We start from the raw sequence: 20,616 nt of genomic DNA, 5'->3' as shown, positions 1-20,616 counted from the left end.
GCAAGGATGGTTCAAAATACACAGATCAATCAATGTGATATACCACATCAACAAAAGAAAAGACAAAAACACAAGATCATCTTAATAGATGCAGAAAAACCATTTGATAAAAGTCAACATCCATTCATGATAAAAGCTCTTTCCAAAGTAGGTACAGAGGGAACACATATCAACATAATAAAACCTTGGTATGACAAACACACAGTCAACATAACATTCAATCACAGAAAATGGAAAATCTTCTCACTAAAATCTGACAAGGATCCCCAGTGTCACTTCTCAACATAGTATTAGAAGTCCTAGCCATAAAAATCAGATAAGAAAAAAAAATGCTATTCAAATTGGAAGAGAAAAGGTAAAATTGTCATTATATGCAGATGGCATGATACTGTGTAGAGAAAAATCTAAAGATTCCACAAAAAAATGACTAGAAATGATATATTAATCCACCAAAACAGTAGGATACAGGATTAACATAGAATTTGGTTGAATTTCTTCACAAAAACAATGAAGTATCAGAAAGGAAAAGTAAAAAGCATTCCTTTCATAACTGCATCAAAAAATACAATACTTAGGTATAAATCTGAAAAAGAAAGTTAAAGACTTAATGCTGAGAACTATAAAACATTGATCAAATAAATTAAAGATGATTATAAGAAATGGAAAGCTATCCCATGCTTTTGGATTATAATAACTAACATTGTTAAAATGGCCATAGTAAGCAAGGTGATCTATAGATTTAATGCAATCCCTATCAGATTACCTATGACATTTTTACAGAACTAGAATAATTCTAAAATTTATACCAGAATTTTATATACCCAAAATACCCAGAATTGCTAAAACCAATCCTTAGGAAAAATAACAAAGTTGGAGGCATAACCCATCTAGACTTCACACAATATTCCCAAGCTTCAGTAATCAAAACAGCATAATACTTGCACACAAAGAAAGGCATAATGTTCAAAGGAACAGAGGAGAGAATTCAGAAATAAACCCATACATCTATGGTCAATTAATCTTCGAAAAAGGAGGTCAGAATACACAATGGGGAAAAAATGATTTCTTTAGCACGTGTTACTGAGAAACTTGGACAGCTGCATGTAAATCAGTGAAGTTAGAACACTCCCTTACTTCATACAAAAATAAACTCAAAATGGCTTACTGACTTGAAGATTATTGTTGATATTCAGTTGCTGAGTGGTGGCTCACCCTTTCATGATCCCATAGACAGTAGCCCACCAGGCTCCTTTGTCCATGGAATTCCCAGGCAAGAATAATGGAGTAGGTTGTCATTTCCTTCTCCAGGGGATCTTTCCAACCCAGGGATAGAACCTGCATCTCCTGCATTGAAAGGCAGATTCTTTACTATAATGTCACCAGGGAAGCCCAAATATAACACCATAGAGCTCATAGAAGAGAATACCAGAAATATGTTCTGTGACATTGTTATTGCTCAGCCACTCAGTCGTGTCCAAAACTTTACAATCCCATGAACTGTGGCATGCCAGGCTTCCCTGACCTTCATTACCTCCCGGAGCTTGCTCAAACTCATGTACATTGAGTCGGTGATCCCATTGAACCATCTCATCCTCTGTCATTTTCTTCTCCTCCTACCTTCAATCCTTCCCAGGATCACAGTCTTTTCTAATGTGTTGGCTCTTTGCATCACGTGACCAAAGTACTGGTGCTTCAGCTTCAGCATCAGTCCTTCCAATGAATATTCAGGACTGATTTACTTTAGGATTGACTGTTTTGATCTCCCTGAAGTCTGAGGGACTCTTAAGAGTCTTCTCCAACACCACAGTTCAAAAGCATCAATTCTTCGAGACTTATCTTTCTTTATGGCCCATTCTCACATCCATACATGACTAATGGAAAAATCATAGCTTTGATTATGTGGACCTTGGTCAGCAAAGTAATGTTCCTGTTTTTTAATATGCTATCTAGCTTTTTCATAGCATTTCTTCCAAACAGCAAGCATCTTTTTAGCCAGCTTTTTCATTCTCCTTTCACTTTCATCAAGAGGCTCTTTAGTTGTTCTTTGCTTTCTGCCATAAGGGTGGTGTCATCTGCCTATCTGAGGTTATTGATATTTCTCCTGGCTATCTTGAGTCCAGCTTGTGCTTCATCCAGCCTGGCATTTTGCATGATGTACTCTCATATAAGTTAAATAAGCAGGGTGACAATACACAGCCTTGACATACTCCTTTCCCTATTTGGAACCAGTCCATCATTCTACATCTGGTTTTAACTGTTGCTTCTTGACCTGTATACATATTTCTAAGGAGTCAGGTAAAGTGGTCTGAAATTCCCATCTCTTTAAGAATTTTCCACAGGTTGCTGTCATTCACATAAAGACTTTAGTGTAGTCAGTAAAGCAGAAGTAGATGTTCTTCTAAAATTCTCTTGCTTTTTTGATGATCCATTAGATGTTGGCAATTTGATCTCTGGTTCCTCTGCCTTTTCTAAATCCAGCTTGAACATCTGGAAATTCTTGGTTCACGTACTGTTGAAACCTAGTTGGAGAATTTTGAGCATTATTTTACTAGCATGTGAAATGAGAGCAACCGTGCATTAGTTTGAACATTCTTTGTCGTTGACTTTCTTTGGGATTGGAATGAAAACTGACCTTTTCCAGTCCTGTGGCCACTGCTGAGTTTTCCAAATTTGCTGGCATATTGAGTGCAGCACTTTCACAGCATCATCTTTCAGGATTTGAAATAGCTCAACTGGAATTTCATCACCTCCACTAGCTTTGTTCATAGTGGTGCTTCCTAAGGCCCACTTGACTTTGCACTCCAATATGTCTGGCTCTAGATGAGTGATCACACCATCGTGGTTTTCTGGGTCATTAAGACCTTTTTTTGTATAGTTATTCTGTGTATTCTTGAGACCTCTTCTTAATAAGTTCTGCTTCTGTTAGGTCCGTGCCATTTCTGTCCTTTATTGAACCCATTTTTGCATGAAATGTTCCCTTGGTATCTCTGATTTTCTGAAGTGATCTGTAGCCTTCCCATTCTATTGTTTTCCTCTATTTCTTTGCATTGATCACTTAGGAAGACTTTCTTATCTCTCCTTGCTACTCTTTAGAACTCTGCATTTAGGTGGGCGTATCTTTCCTTTTCTCTTTGCCTTATAGCTTTTCTTCTTTTCTCAACTATTTGTAAGGCCTCTTCAGACAATCATTTAGTTGTTTTGCATTTCTTTTTCTTGGGGATGGTTTTGATCACCACCTCCTGTACAATGTTATGAAAGTCTCTGCACAGTTCTTCAGGCACTTTGTCAGAACTAATCCATTGAACCTATTTGTCATTTTCACTGTGTAATTGTAAGGGATTTGATTTAGGCCATACCTTAATGGCCTAGTGGTTTTCCCTCCTTTTTCAATTTAAGTCTGAATTTGGCAATAAGGAGTTCATGATCTGAGCCAGAGTCAGCTCCTGGTCTTGCTTTTGCTGACTTTATAGAGCTTCTCCATATTTAGCTGCTAAAATAATCAATCTGATTTTGGTATTGACCATTTGGTGATGTCCATGTGTAGAGCCATCTTTTGAATTCTTGGACGAGGGTGTTTGCTATGACGAATGACTAACTCTGTTAGTCTTTGCCCTGCTTTATTTTGTACTCCAAGGCTAAACTTGCCTGTTACTCCAGGTATCTCTTGCTTTCCTACTTTTGCATTCCAGTCCCCTATTATAAAAAGGACATCTTTTGGGATGTTAGTTCTAGAGGGTCTTGTAGGTCTTCATAGAACTGTTTAACTTCAGCTTCTTTGACATTAGTGGTTGGGGCATAGACTTGGATTACTGTGATACTGAATGGTTTGCTTTGGAGAAGAACAGAGATCATTATGTCATTTTTGAGATTGCACCCAAGTACTGCATTTCAGACTCTCTTGCTGACTATGAGGGTTACTCCATTTCTTCTAAGGGATTCTTGCCCACAGTAGTAGATACAATGGTCATCTGAATTAAATTCTCCCATTCCAGTCCATTTTATTTCACTGATTTGTAAAATGTCGACGTTCACTCTCGCCATCTTCTGTTTGATCACTTCCAATTTACCTTGATTCATGAACCTAACATTCCAGGTTCCTATGCAATACTGTTCTTGATAGCATCATACTTGACTTTCACCACCAGACACATCCACAACTGCACACTGTTTCCACTTTGGCTCAGCCCCTTCATTCCTTCTGGAGTTATTTCTCTGTTCTTCTCCAGCAGTATATTGGGCCACTACCAGCCTGAGGTGTTCATCTTCCAGTGTCATATGCTTTTGCTTTTTCATACTGTTCATGAGGTTCTGTGACATAAATCATAGTAACGTTTTCTTAGATCAGTCTCCCAAGGCAATAGAAATAAAAGCAAAAATATACAAATGGAACTTGGTCAAACTTACAAGCTTCTTCACAGCAAAGGAAACCATAAACAAAATGAAAAGTAAACCTACAGAATGGGTGAAAATATTTGCAGACAAAGCAACAAACATGAAGAAAGGGATGTCACTACCAAATTTACAGAATTAAAAATGATGCAGGAAACTAGAAACAATGCAACAATAAACATGGAAACAGTATGACAAATTAAGTAATCTAGGTGAAATATTAGGCCTTCCCTGTAGCTCAATCGGTAAAGAGCTTGCCTGCAATACAGGAGATCAGGGTTCTATCCCTGGGTCAGGAAGGTCCTCTGGAGAAGGGAATGGCAATCAACTCCAGTATTCTTGCCTGGGAAGCCCCGTGGACAGAGGAGACTGACAGGCTACAGTCTCTGGGGTTGCAAAGAGTCAGACACGACTGAGCAGCTACCACTACAGGTGAAATACAAACATTCCTCTAACCGAATTAGTAATCAAAATCCTTCCTCAAAGAAAAGGCCAGAACCAGGTGGTTTCACTAATGAATTCACCAACTATTTCACGAATTCACACTAATCCTTACAAATTCTTCCCAAAAAATAGAAGAGGAGGGAAACTTCCCAACCCATTCAGTGAAGTGAGTGTTATTGTGATTCCCAAACCAGACAAGACATCACAAGAAAACCACTATCTGTATCTCTAATGAATATACATGCAAACATCCTCAACAAAAAACTAGCAAACTGAAGTCAGCAACATTTAAATGAGTTTCCAAAAAAGGAAACAAATAACAAACACTGGAGAGAATATGGATAAAAAGGAACCCTCCTACATTGTCAGAGGGAAGGTAAATTGCAACACCCACTATGTCAAACAGTATGAGGATTTCTCAAAAAATTAAGAATAGGACTACAATGTGACCCAGCTATTTTACATTTGAGTATTCCTGAAGAATATGAAAACATTAATTCAAATAGACATATTCATACCTATGCTCATCGCAACATTTACAATAACCAAGATATGGAACAATCTAAGTGTTCAATGATGGAGGAATGGGTAAAGAATATGTGGTATATATATACAATGGAACTCTTCTCAGCCATAAAAATGTGTGTGAAAGCTTGCCTTTTGAGAAAATATGGAGGCACCTTGAGGGTATTATAATAAGTGAAATAAATTAGACAGAGAAGTACCATACCATTTTATTTGTGGGTGGCACATTAAATAAATAAACAAACCAAACAAAAACACAAAACCAGAGAACAGAATCGTGTTACCACAGAGGAAGAGAGGTGAAGGAAGGGCGAGACAGGTAAAAGGTCTACTGTGTGCTAACAGATTAAAACAGTTTTTGGTGGTGAGAACTCTGTAGAGTATACAGAAGTCAAAACATAATTTGCACACATGAAGCTTATATAAATTTGATTGTACCAACTTTTGCCAGGCTTTATGAAGGAGAGATTCTTGAAGGTCCTTATTCTGGTATTCTGGAAGTTCCTCTCCTAATTATTAAACTTCTGACTGAAATTTATCTTCATTGCAGTATTATTCAGAGAAAATTTTGTATTTTAGGGTTTTTGTGTCAAACGAAGGACCAATATTAGGTTTTAAGTGATGAAGTAATTTCGGTATGAGTGTGTTTGCATGTGTATGTTAGTGAGAATATCCCTATAAGCACACCATACTACTAAGTATATAAGAGAAAGTTGCCATATTCCTGGTCTATTATTTTTAACTTTGTTCATTTTAATTAAATAAATGTTTATTGATTCTCTATAATGTTTCAATAGATAAGCTATGTCCCAAGGATACAGAGATACCCTTCCCTAAATAAACTTATAATATTCCTCAATTTTTTTTTTCTTGCTATAAAGAGACAGGCCAGTAGATCTGGAGAAGATACTGGTTTCAAAAGAAACCAGATCTTGACCAGAATCTGCCAAACACCAACAGTGCTACTTTTACCAAATGTTTACTCTGAGCCCAGGGCTGCTAAATGTTTTGTATAGATTTTCTTAGACATTCTTCACAAAAACCTTATGAAGAAGATAATCCTCATTTTCAAATGAGTAACTGAGGCTCTCAGAGATCAGACCTAGATGGTTATTTGTCACACTGTCCCATGAAAACAAGTCTAACTTTAGAAGGTGCTTCCTATGTAGAACCAGATCCTGCTACTTGCTTGAGGAGAGCCCTCAGGCAGTCTCTACAAGTTTGCACTGAGCTGTAAGATTATGAGAAATTTTTATTTTCTTAACACTTTTCTCTATGGTGACCAGTATTATTTTTAGAATTAGAAAAAAAAAAAACACTTAAAGTAGTATGCTGTTAAGCTTAGCCTCTTCAGGTAAAGATGACAAACTGCATTAAGAACTATATTAAGAAGCATAACATATACCTCTTCAAATAGTACAGAGTAGAATGTTATTATTTAACAGTTATACTTCAAAATTATCTTGGTAGAAATCTACTGAGGTTTCCATATTATGAAAACATCTGGAGTTCAGAACATCACAATCGTAGGGAATTGGTACATGAATCCCTTCATTATGTTTTGAAATGTGAACCCTGGGCTTATGTTTATAGAAAATAAAATGGTTAACCATGCTTTTATTTTTTAATAACTAAATGTCAAAGAGCTTTCATACTAAGGTTTTAGGCACTGTATAAACACATGAATAGTCAGTCTGTACCACAAAGAGAATATCAGGGGTTTTGTAGAGGCCCATTTATTCACAATACATAAATCAGCTTATATGGATAGAAGTTGCATTTAACAGGATGCTATCTGTTCTATTTCTGCTTCAGGCAGTGAAATCAGGGGAAAAAATGCAGCACTATAAAATAGTTTAAATCACTAATCCCAATCACTTTCATTTTATAGAGGTATCTGGGAAGATACATGCTGCTTCACATAATAAGCTGTGGCCAAAGAAAAGAAAATGCAACCTCAAGCTTCAGAGAACTGAAATTATATTTACACTCAAAACCACGTTACTGTCATGGAGCAGTTATCTGGTATAGGTTAAGACCAAATATGTATTATTAAGGTAGTGTAGTGTATGTTTTATCAATCTTTTACTATTAATCAGGAAGTTATACACAACTGTTTCAGTTGCCCAGAGCTAAATGGACCAACAATAATAATACATGTCTGTGAATACAGTAGGTCAAATATTACACATTTTACACTCTTCAGAAACAACAGAAGTATTTTATTTTTAAATACTTTCAATTCAAATATGTTTCTTTAATTTAAAAAGTAAATTTTTGATATCTCTAACCAATTCCTTTTCTTCTAAAATCTAAAAAAAAAATAAAAAGAAATCAGAATTATTTCTCCCTTATGTAAAAACAAAATACAATGCACTCCTGGTATAGTTTTTAAAGAGACACATTTTAAGGGCTAAGAACAGACTAATAACATATCTCTTTTTGTGCTATATTTGCTTTTCAGTTTATAAATGTTTTTACACTTAATTTTATAAGGACGTCAGACAGGATCTCCTGATATTTCATGGTTTGAGAACATTCTTCTAATTCTAGCTTGGTGTAACACAGACATCACAATGTAGTCTTTTATTCCTAACCAATTGTGTTTAAGGCTACCAGTTTTATACATTTTTTTGAGCTTTCCCCAAGTTCTCAACATTCCTATCAATGAATAAAAGATAATAATGGGTAACATTTCTTGAGCATATATGTCCCAGGGAACAGAACTAGTGTTTTTCATATGCCTTAATAATTAACCTACAAAGTAGGTATCATTATTATACCCATTTTGCAGATGAGAATGCTGACACGACTAGCAAATATGAAGCTAAGATTCACACTTTAGCAGTTTAGAGCATGTCTACCTTGCCACAGGACTATGCTTAAGGTTTCTGCTTTTTGGCATTATACATTTCACTCTTTCAGCAGTGCAAAGGCTGGACCAGTGCACACTCTGTACATTGTTCTACCCGCTCGTCATTTTCAGCAACTGATGAATCCCTTTCATCAGTCTACCCAGTAAACGGAAAGGGTGCTTTACCTTACCGATGTATGATCGCCATCTAGTGGTAAAAACTTAATCATGATTAGTTACCCATGTCATTCCTATTAACAGTGTCTTGATAAGTTGTACTAAGGAACTTACAAACTTAGACTCAAACAAAGCCAATTTCTACTGTAAACAATAGATGGTAATCATTTATTTGTATATAGAGTGTTATTTTGAAATACTATAGCCTCCGTAGTAAGAGTTTTAAATTGCCTTCATTTTGTATAGTCTGTATAATATTTGTATAGCGTTTATAGTTAAAAGTTTTCCATATGCCTCTTATTTCTTGAGTTATAAATGTGGTATAAAATGTCAGTGTTTATTTTTAATAAAATGTAACCACTACCATTAAGAAAAAAATATGGCTAACCATTACCGTGTGAAAGATATAAAAGTGAATGTGTTGGTCACTCAATTACGTCCAACTCTTTGCCACCCCATGACTGTAGCCCATCAGACTCCTCTGTCCATGGAATTCTCCAGGCAAGAATACTGCAGTGGGTGGCCATTCCCTTCTCCAGGGAGCCTCCAGGGATCTTCCCAATGCAGGAATCAAGACTGGGTCTCCTGCATTGCAGGCAGATTCTTTAACACCTGAGCCATCAGGGAAGCCTTACATTATTGAGAACATATACATCAACCGGACAAGTGACAAGGCTTGGACAAAGCGGTCCTATTTTGATTGTAGGTATGTTAGGTATCTTGCCTGTTTGGTTTTACGTTCCCCACTTGGCCCTATTACCTGTGAATACCATTCCTCATCTGACTCAGCTAACACCATGGTAGCCCCCTGCCAAGTCTTCATAGTTCCCAGCTGTTCCAAAATTCATTGTCCTTATCAATTCCAACACATGGGGATGAACAATATTTGTAGACATGTGTGTCTTAAGTATAGATGCTAGATTTTTAGCCAACATAAAGCAATTTTTAATGTCTAACTATTAGTAAAATTTATGAAAGTATGTCCTCATAGCTGAATCACTTATATATTTCACCCTTTTCAAGTAATGAATCTTACTTGGTCATACACTGATTTTTTTTTAATATACAACTTCATTTTCTGAATTCTCTTTAAAAAAGTTTTGCATCTATAACTGTGAAATGGGGGTATAATTGTTGTGGGATTACTACACTTATTCAATTTAGAATTGTTTATGCTGTATTTGTAAAATTAGTAACACAATTTCTTCTTGTCTTCAGAAAAATCAGTGAACCTAAAAATTAACTGATTTCTTTTGTCTCTTTAAATAAAGTTTTTAAAACTCGGTCATAAAACTGCAGAAGATGGGAATGAAAAGCAGAACTTCTAGAACTCAAATCTCTTCCTGTGTTATTAATCTAGTCTGGGTTTCTGTTACATCTTGATTCAGTATTGGTGATGCTTATTTTCATAGAAATCTATTATTTTATAAAAAATTCCAAGCATATACTTTTTTTTTGTTTCTGCATACGTGGTTTTAACTCTTTCCAAATTGCTGAGGTTTATATTTATGGTTCCTACATGTATTTTTCCAGCTATTTTTTAGTTATCTACTTGTTTTATTATAGTGGCTTATTTTTTTTATTTTTTTAAAACCCTTTTTATTAATATAAATTTACTTTTATTCTAACTCATTCATTTCTACATTTCATTTATTCATTCTCTGTTTCTGTATATTTGTTGACCAGTTATTCCTTTTAATTTAAATAATTCACTTATTTTCTTCTTTTCATTTAAAGATAAAGCTTTTAAAGGGACAAGTTTTACTCTAAATGCATTTCTGGTTATATCTCATACGTTTTATACTATTGTATTTGGGATTATTTATCAGCTAGGTAATGATATTATAGTTCTTTGACCCAACATTCATTTATTTACTTTTTAACAATTCAGATTTTATATCTTAGTTATGGATTTGCTATTTTCTTTTACTATTGAATCTTGCTCACAAATTTTAGTTTGTACATTTATTATTCTGAAGAATCTATTTATGTTCAATCTGTAGTTTAAAATTTATATATTTTTTAAAACTTAATAATGAATGATTTCAAAGAATCTATAATCTCTCTTCATGTATAAAGTTTATGGTGATGAAGTTCAATATACACTACTAAACACACTTGCTATTAATTTCTCTAATTCCACTGTAATTTTGTTTACTTAACAGATTAAAAACTAATTTGCTTTGAAGTATTTGACTCTGATGACTATAATTTTGTCAAAATCTAGTATTTCTAAGAGCTTTATTTTTATATATTTCAGTATCATATTATCTGATCCTCAAGTGATAATTAGTTACCCTCCCAGTTTATTGTTTTCTGTCACTCATCTTTTGCCTGATATTATCATGACCGTTGTATTTATTGTTTATGTATTGAAGATGTCCATTATGACAAGGAAAATAGGATGACTAAGGCTGGTTCAAGTCACTTAGTCAACATCCTACTCTCATATTAAGTAAGTTTGACCCCTAAAAGAAATCTGACAGACCTTACTGTCACAGGAGAGACAGTGGCATCAATGTCATAGTAATCAGGAATACATCTAACTGGAAGTCGTAGAAAGTACTCAACTGGGGACAACCAGAAGTAAAAATTACAAAGAAAATGTCCAGGTTTATTTTTCTATGTGAAGAGCAGAGGAATTAGGCAGGTAACACTGTATAATGTGTCTACTCTGGACCTCTTCCGAGGGAGTGACATCAAACTGATCACAAAAACGGACTCTGAGGGAGACTATGACTGCATTTATTCATCAAAGATCCAGCTACAGATCGGTGTCACATTTGAATCAAATTTATTTTATATTTGATCCTCTGATGACAGATAAGTATATAAACAGGAAAAGTATTATCTTTAACAAATTATTTTTTTTTACTGACTAAATTATCTAAGCAAAAATAAAAATCAAGTATCACAAATTTCAGAAAGTAGGAACTTCAACAGTTTTTAGACATAAATATTATATACACATATATGCATATATTTATACATAATGTATGGTCTTCAGTGTTGATTTACATACATTAAGCATTATAAAATGTCTTAGGCCTGAAATATAAACTTCCTGAGAAAAGGTCCCTACCCCAAATAAAAAAGCTTTTTTGTTGTTTCTAATAAACATTCATTACGTTTGTCAATTCAGCAAATAGAACACTCGTTATTCATTATCTCTCACTTAAAACACATGTGGCTAAATGTATTTTCTCCCATTATTTTTATCCCACATGCAGTAGGAAAAAAAGCAGTATGGCTGCATTTTACTAAAATTCTACCAAAGAAAGTACTAAATGTAAACTCATACTATGAGCGAAAAATGACATATTTCACCTCATTTTAATTTCAGTAATTGAGTGGAAAAGTAGGAATATCTATTAAAAGGACCATGTGCTAGTCAAACACTAATAAGAAAATGTCAGAGTCACAGGTTGTCATGGTGACGGGATATTATGGAAATCTGATTAGTATGCCCAGCAGCTGTGTAAGTGACATACTACACTTCTAATTGTGCTGTCTCTGCTTGCAAGATGGGCTTTATGTTCCTGAGAGGTAAGAGGTGGTACAGATCTGTTTATCCACATACCAGGAATGGAATGCATTATATGTTCAAAAATTAAATCCAAACATCTAGCACTAAAGTTGTATTTTATAAACACTTTCAAAAAAAAATTTTTTTTTTTTTTGTGGCATCTTTGTCTGGTTTTGGAATTAGGGTGATGGTGGCCTCATAGAATGAGTTTGGAAGTTTACCTTCTTCTGCAATTTTATGGAAGAGTTTGAGTAAGATAGGTGTTAGCTCTTCTCTAAATTTTTGGTAGAATTCAGCTGTGAAGCCATCTGGTCCTGGGCTTTTGTTTACTGGAAGATTTCTGATTACAGTTTCGATTTCCTTGCTTGTGATGGTTTTGTTAAGATCTTCTATTTCTTCCTGGTTCAGTTTTGGAAAGTTATACTTCTCTAAGAACTTGTCCATTTCTTCCAAGTTGTCCATTTTATTGGCATAGAGCTGCTGGTAGTAGTCTCTTATGATCCTTTGTATTTCACTGTTGTCTGTTGTGATCGCTCCATTTTCGTTTCTAATTTTGTTAATTTGGTTCTTCTCCCTTTGTTTCTTAATGAGTCTTGCTAATGGTTTGTCAATTTTGTTTATTTTTTCAAAAAACCAGCTTTTAGCTTTGTTAATTTTTGCTATGATCTCTTTAGTTTCTTTTGCATTTATTTCTGCCCTAATTTTTAAGATTTCTTTCCTTCTACTAACCCTGGGGTTCTTCATTTCTTCCTCCTCTAGTTGCTTTAGGTGTAGAATAAGGTTATTTATTTGACTTTTTTCTTGTTTCTTGAGGTAGGCCTGTAATGCTATGAATCTTCCCCTTAGCACTGCTTTTACAGTGTCCCATAGGTTTTGGGTTGTTGTGTTTTCATTTTCATTCATTTCTATGCATATTTTGATTTCTTTTTTGATTTCTTCTATGATTTGTTGGTTATTCAGAAGCGTGTTGTTTAGCCTCCATATGTTTGAATTTTTAATATTTTTTTCCTATAATTGAGATCTAATCTTACTGCACTGTGGTCAGAAAAGATGACTGGAATGATTTCAGTCTTTCTGAATTTACCAAGACTAGATTTATGGCCCAGGATGTGATCTATTCTGGAGAAGGTTCCGTGTGCACTTGAGAAAAAGGTGAAGTTGATTGTTTTGGGGTGAAACGTCCTATAGATGTCAATTAGGTCTAGCTGGTCCATTGTGTCCGTTAAAGTTTGTGCTTCCTTGTTCATTTTCTGTTTAGTTGATCTATCCATAGTTGTGAGTGGGGTATTAAAGTCTCCTACTATTATTGTGTTACTATTAATTTCCTCTTTCATGCTCGTTAGCGTTTGCCTTACATATTGTGGTGCTCCTATGTTGGGTGCATATATATTTATAATTGTTATATCTTCTTCTTGGCTTGATCCTTTGATCATTATGTAGTGTCCATCTTTGTCTCTTTTCACAGCCTTTATTTGAAAGATGAGTATTGTGACTCCTGCTTTCTTTTGGTCTCCGTTTGCGTGGAATATTTTTTTCCAGCCCTTCACTTTTAGTCTGTATGTGTCCCTTGTTTTGAGGTGGGTCTCTTGTAGACAGCATATATAGGGGTCTTGTTTTTGTATCCATTCAGCCAGCCTTTGTCTTTTGGTTGGGGCATTCAACCCATTTACATTTAAGGTAATTATTGATAGGTATGGTCCTGTTGCCATTTAATTTGTTGTTTGGGGTTCATGTTCATACCACCTTTCTGTGTTTCCTGTCTAGAGAAGATCCTTTAGTATTTGTTGAAGAGCTGGTTTGGTGGTGCTGAATTCTCTCAGCTTTTGCTTGTCTGTAAAGCTTTTGAGTTCTCCTTCATATCTGAATGAGATCCTTGCTGGGTAGAGTAATCTAGGTTGTAGGTTATTCTCTTTCATTACTCTAAGTATGTCCTGCCATTCCCTTCTGGCCTGAAGGGTTTTTATTGATAGATCAGCTGTTATCCTTATGGGAATCCCTTTGTGTGTTATTTGTTGTTTCTCCCTTGCTGCTTTTAATATTTGTTCTTTGTGTTTGATCTTTGTTAATTTGATTAATATGTGTCTTGGGGTGTTTCGCCTTGGGTTTATCCTGTTTGGGACTCTCTGGGTTTCTTGGACTTGGTTAGCTATTTCCTTCCCCATTCTAGGGAAGTTTTCAGCTATTATCTCCTCGAGTATCTTCTCATGGCCTTTCTTTTTGTCTTCTTCTTCTGGGACTCCTATGATTCGAATGTTGGGGCGTTTCACATTGTCCCAGAGGTCCCTGAGGTTGTCCTCATTTCTTTTGATTCTTTTTTCTTTTTTCCTCTCTGCTTCATTTATTTCCACCATTTTATCTTCTAAACTACAGGCCAATATCACTGATGAACATAGATGCAAAAATCCTTAAAAAAATTCTAGCAAACAGAATCCAAGAACATATTAAAAAAATCATACATCATGACCAAGTGGGCTTTATCCCAGGAATGCAAGGATTCTTTCATATCCGCAAATCAATCAATGTAATACACCACATTAACAAATTGAAAGATAAAAACCATATGATTATCTCAATAGATGCAGAAAAAGCCTTTGACAAAATTCAACATCCATTTATGATTAAAACTCTCCAGAAAGCAGGAATAGAAGGAACATACCTCAACATAATAAAAGCTAAATATGACAAACCCACAACAAGCATCACCCTCAATGGTGAAAAATTGAAAGCATTTTCCCTGAAATCAGGAACAAGACAAGGGTGCCCACTCTCACCACTACTATTCAACATAGTTTTGGAAGTTTTGGCCACAGCAATCAGGGCAGAAAAAGAAGTAAAAGGAATCCAGATAGGAAAAGAAGAAGTGAAACTCTCTGTTTGCAGATGACATGATCCTCTACATAGAAAACCCTAAAGACTCTACCAGAAAATTGCTAGAGCTAATCAACGAATACAGTAAAGTTACAGGATATAAAATTAACACACAGAAATCTCTTGCATTCCTATACACTAACAATGAGAAAATAGAAAGAGAAATTAAGGAAACAATACCGTTCACCATTGCAACAAAAAGAATAAAATACTTAGGAGTATATCTACCTAAAGAAACAAAAGACCTATACATAGAAAACTATAAAACACTGATGAAAGAAATCAAAGAGGACACAAACAGATGGAGAAATATACCGTGTTCATGGATTGGAAGAATCAATATTGTCAAAATGGCTATACTACCCAAAGCAATCTATAGATTCAGTGCAATCCCTATCAAACTACCAACGGTATTTTTCACAGAACTAGAACAAATAATTTCACAATTTGTATGGAAATACAAAAAACCTTGAATAGGCAAAGTAATCCTGAGAAAGAAGAATGGAACTGGAGGAATCAATCTGCCTGACTTCAGACAATACTACAAAGCCACAGTCATCAAGACAGTATGGTACTGGCACAAAGACAGAAATATAGATCAATGGAACAGAATAGAAAGCCCAGAGATAAATCCACGAACCTATGGTCACCTTATCTTCGACAAAGGAGGCAAGGATATACAATGGAAAAAAGACAACCTCTTTCACAAGTGGTGCTGGGAAAACTGGTCAACCACCTGTAAAAGAATGAAACTAGAACACTTTCTAACACCATACACAAAAATAAACTCAAAATGGATTAAAGATCTAAATGTAAGACCAGAAACTATCAAACTCCTAGAGGAGAACATAGGCAAAACACTCTCCGACATAAATCACAGCAGGATCCTCTATGACCCACATCCCAGAATTTTAGAAATAAAAGCAAAAATAAACAAATGGTACCTAATGAAACTTAAAAGCTTTTGCACAACAAAGGAAACTATAAGCAAGGTGAAAAGACAGCCCTCAGAATGGGAGAAAATAATAGCAAATGAAGCAACAGACAAAGGATTAATCTCAAAAATATACAAGCAACTCCTGCAGCTCAACTCCAGAAAAATAAATGACCCAATCAAAAAATGGGCCAAAGAGATAAACAGACATTTCTCCAAGGAAGACATACAGATGGCTAACAAACACATGAAAAGATGCTCAACATCACTCATTATCAGAGAAATGCAAATCAAAACCACAATGAGGTACCATTACATGCCAGTCAGGATGGCTGCTATCCAAAAGTCTACAAGCAGTAAATGCTGGAGAGGGTGTGGAGAAAAGGGAACCCTCTTACACTGTTGGTGGGAATGCAAATTAGTACAGCCACTATGGAAAAGAGTGTGGAGATTTCTTAAAAAGCTGGAAATAGAACTGTCATATGACCCAGCAATCCCACTTCTGGGCATACACACCAAGGAAACCAGATCTGAAAGAGACACATGCACCCCAATGTTCATCGCAGCACTGTTTATAATAGACAGGACATGGAAGCAACCTAGATGCCCATCAGCAGACGAATGGATGAGGAAGCTGTGGTACATATACACCATGGAATATTACTCAGCCATTAAAAAGAATTCATTTGAATCAGTTCTAATGAGATGGATGAAACTGGAGCCCATTATACAGAGCGAAGTAAGCCAGAAAGATAAAGACCATTACAGTATACTAACACATATATATGGACTTTAGAAAGATGGTAACAATAACCCTATATGCAAAACAGAAAAAGAGACTCAGATGTATAGAACAGACTTCTGGACTCTGGGAGAAGGTGAGGGTGGGATGTTTCAAGAGAACAGCATCGAAACATGTATATTATCTAGGGTGAAACAGATCACCAGCCCAGGTTGAGTGCATGAGACAAGTGCTCGGGCCTGGTGCACTGGGAAGACCCAGAGGGATCGGGTGGAGAGGGAGGTGGGAGGGGGGACCGGGATGGGGAATACATGTAAATCCATGGCTGGTTCATGTCAATGTATGACAAAAACCACTGCAATGATGTAAAGTAATTAGCCTCCAACTAATAAAAATAAATGAAAAAAAAATTTTTTTGAAAAATTAGTTTACTCTTCTCATTAAGACACAAATTTTTGAGTAGTTTACTCTTATTTCAATTAATTTCACTGACTTTCATACTAAGGATAAGACAAAGATAGATGCTTTTTTTAAAAAATTTTCCAAAGAACAAATTTTCCCAATGGTACCGTTCAAAAGTTTCACTAAAAACTACATGTCTCCAAGAATAATTAGACCAGAAACTGTTAGAAAGAACCAGATGCAGGAGTGTTTACAGATGTTAAGCATAACGATAATAAAAAAAGACCACTGGGGTTAGGGATAAGGGTTGACCACAAGCGACAGTGGGCAGTGCTTCTTGCCACCAGAATAATGTGTATGTGTGTTTTGGTTCCTCTGTGCCCTGGATCTTTGGGTACAAAAATTAAGTGAATCTTGAAAATTATAGGGCTCAATGCCCTCAGTTCTGCTTTGTTTCATTGTATATCTTAAGCATCATTGAATTTTTAAAGGAGTTGATCACTGCCTCCTGATCCTTTTTGGTAGATAACTTAATCCTAAACGGATAACATGCAAGATTAACAGAGGCCAAGTAAACACTGCTATGCATTACTGAAATTCATGTGCCTTGTCAGAGTTTATGAGGACAAAGAGCATTTCTGAAGCTTGTCCTGGGAAGCTCATTACTCTTCTTAAATGCATCAGCATGTGGATTAAGTTTTACATGTACTAAATATCAAAAGCAATCAATCTAAAGTCGATATAATGAAAGCCAAAGGAGCATTTATCTACATGTTTCAAAATTCAGTGGTAGAGGTGGGGTTGCAAAAGGAAAGTGGCAGCATAAATTTTGAAGTTTCATTTCTATAAGAGGAGTTAAGTCCTAGAGATCTACTGTATACCATAGAGCCTACAACTAACAATTCTTAAGGAAAACTTAAAAATTTGCTAAAGAGGGTAGATCTCAGGTTGTGCATGTATGTTCAGTAGCTCAGTTGTGTCCAACTCTTTGTGACCCCATGGACTGTGGGCCACCAGGCTCCTCTGTCCATGGGATTTTCTAGGCACAAATACTGGAGTGAGTTGCCATTTCCTCCCCAGGGGATCTCCCCAACCCAGGAATCAAATCTGAGTCTCCAGAGTCTCCTGCATTGCAGGCAAATTCTTTACTACTGAGCCACCAGCATTTATAAATCTGAAGTGTTTTGAGGATAATGATGATGATGATAAGATAAAGTGGATGGGAGGAAACTTTTGGAGATGATAAGTATGTTTATGGTATAGACAGCGATGATGATTTCAAGGAGGTATACTTATCTCCAAACTTATCAGATGTACACATTAAATATATACCTTTATTCATACTTCAATAAGTGGTTTAAGAAAAAAGAAGAAAAAAGACAGCAGAGTGAAGACACAGCGTAAACAAGTGCATTCCTGGAGAGACAAGACTAGCTCTGAGAGCTGTGTGCACTGACCTGGGATGGAAGCAGCAGTTTGAAAGCCAGTCAGTGTGGCCCAAGCCTGTGAGAAGCACGTTGCCTTTGGGGAGCCCCACCATCTTCCAGACACGGTCCTCCCCACAGGAGACAAGGAGGTCTTTGTGAGGGTGCATGATGATGCTACACAAGGAAAGAGAAGAAAAGGTTGTTAAGGGAAGGTAACAGTGAATGGCTTCATATGGGGAATAAATGAAATGGCAGTGATTATACATTTCAGCCAGGCAGGGCAGTTACAGAATGCTGGTTCAGAAGTCGGAAGAGCCAGGTTCAACCTCCTGGCTAGAGCCCTAGCTTATACCTTCCTGAATGTCATCAACCTAATTAATTTCACAGGATCTCAGCTTCCTCATCTGAAAAATGGGATGGTTGATTTAGGTGAATGCTCATATCTAATTCCGGTTTGAAATAATAGTTCTGGTTTTTCATTCAGGGAGGAGAAGTTATGCCAATGAAAATTTGGTGTTCAGACATTTGGACCAGTAGCCACGCTTATTAAAATATATAAAATTTAAACTTCTTTTCAAATGATAGTATATCTTAATTCATATACTATCCAGGAATAGATCATAAATCATAACATTATGACAGTTCTGTAATAAATTCTATAAAAGAAACATTAACTCCATGAGCTCCTATCTACGAAAAGCAAAGGAGCTCAAATTCCACACTGATATGCCACTTAAATTGGCTTCAGTCAAAGCACAGTACACAAATCACAGTAATGAATTCAGGATGCAAGAGGCAATTCCCACTCTATAAAGGCATAGAGGGAACTGAGAAAGAAGTATGTAAAATTAATGATTAACACATTATGCAGTATTATTTGAACCAGACTATGATCATCGTGGCTATTTAAATATTGACGCTAAACCATTTGAAAATCAAGAGACTAAAAGGTTAATGCCTGATATTTTATCTATGGCAATACTTTAATCTTATTTATATAGTTTCATCTGTGCCTTCCAATGTAAAGGGAACAAATGTATTCTGTGTTAAGCACGTATTAAAATACCAGCCTAAATATTAGCAGCAAGTTGTTCAGTTTCAACACAGCCGTCTCACATCAAAGACATAATGAATTAACTTGCATGTATAATGAAGTGAAATGAATAGAGACTTAAAAAATAAAAACCACACATTCATTTCTCCCATAATCCTTGTAAGAATGACATTGTTCCTTTCTTCTGCAATACAGACTTTAGGAAATCAATTTCCCAAAGAAACCACGGTTTCAGTCCATACCTACATGAGTAACTCCAGGGCTTACATGAAAGCACACCTTTTCTCATTTTGGATTCCTTCCAAGAATATCATTAAATCCCCAAATTCTGAGCTGAAAAATCATGTCCTTCCATTAGGCCTATCCAGTTTTGGAAATGCGCTGAGGTCAGTCAGTGTGGGAACTATTTAACTCGCAGACACGTAACCACTGTGAGCAGGGCTTTCTTCCGAGTGAAAAAAAATCCCCTTTTCTCCACCACTTTGCTGCTCAAAATAAACATGGTAGAAGGGAAATTATTCATTTTGTAATTCATCATAATGTTGGTTTGTGACTTTCAGAAGGCCAATTCAGAGAAGGAATTTATCACGGTTCAAACTGGGGAGAGGATGCATTTATAGAACTTAATTAGAAGAAAAATATGATAAGAGGGGGGAAACAAATGTCAGGTTGAAATGAATCCTACATTAAAGCACACATAAGAAAGCAAACCAAATCCGTGAAGTTCCTGAGTGTGATGTATGTTGGCCACAGCTTTCCCGGCAGACACATGCGCACCTGACGAGATGATAAATTACCCTCCTTAATGAAGATAACCAAAATCACTGACGTCTTCACAAACTTTGAAAGATGTTTCCAAAATGACTTTTGTGAGGTGAGCTGTTTGCAGAAGTTAAGGAAACAATATAAACACAAACCTGTTGGCGATTAATCAGTTTTGGCTCTATTGAACCATAATAGTCCAGGCTCTACTGAACCCTTCTACTTCGCAGCTCCCTCCACACCACCTGAACTGCACATGAATTTGAACCTACTAACCATGCTCTACGGCTTCTTTGTGTGTGTATCTCTTTTCTAGCACTGTCTTTTTATAAGATATCTCTTATCTACATATGAGTTTTTTCCCCTAACCATTCTGGATTAGTTTCAGTCAAACATCGATATTCTATTCTTTAACAAGTATCAGGTACTTTGTCCGTTAACTGATCTTTACATGATTAGACAGAACTCCAACATGTATAGAAGGAAACATACTATTGCCTTTATAGGTTTGT

The 20,616-nt window shown here is 35.9% G+C and overlaps 1 protein-coding gene across 2 annotated transcripts in view; it reads right to left on the bottom strand.

Annotated features, from left to right (window-relative positions):
• SPAG16 (sperm associated antigen 16) overlaps nucleotides 1–20,616 on the bottom strand; it is a 968,306-nt gene that overhangs the window by 506,767 nt on the left and 440,923 nt on the right. For both annotated transcript variants that reach the window (XM_070458611.1, XM_070458612.1), the window contains exon 11: nucleotides 18,319–18,462. In XM_070458611.1, coding sequence (XP_070314712.1) covers nucleotides 18,319–18,462 — 144 coding nt within the window. The remainder of the gene's footprint in view (nucleotides 1–18,318; nucleotides 18,463–20,616) is intronic.

This window comes from Odocoileus virginianus, chromosome 30 (assembly GCF_023699985.2).
Source record: "Odocoileus virginianus isolate 20LAN1187 ecotype Illinois chromosome 30, Ovbor_1.2, whole genome shotgun sequence".
In the NCBI taxonomy this organism is placed as follows: domain Eukaryota; kingdom Metazoa; phylum Chordata; class Mammalia; order Artiodactyla; family Cervidae; genus Odocoileus; species Odocoileus virginianus.
The sequence above is the reverse complement of the archived record's forward strand: the minus strand, read 5'-3'. Positions and strand labels throughout refer to the sequence as shown.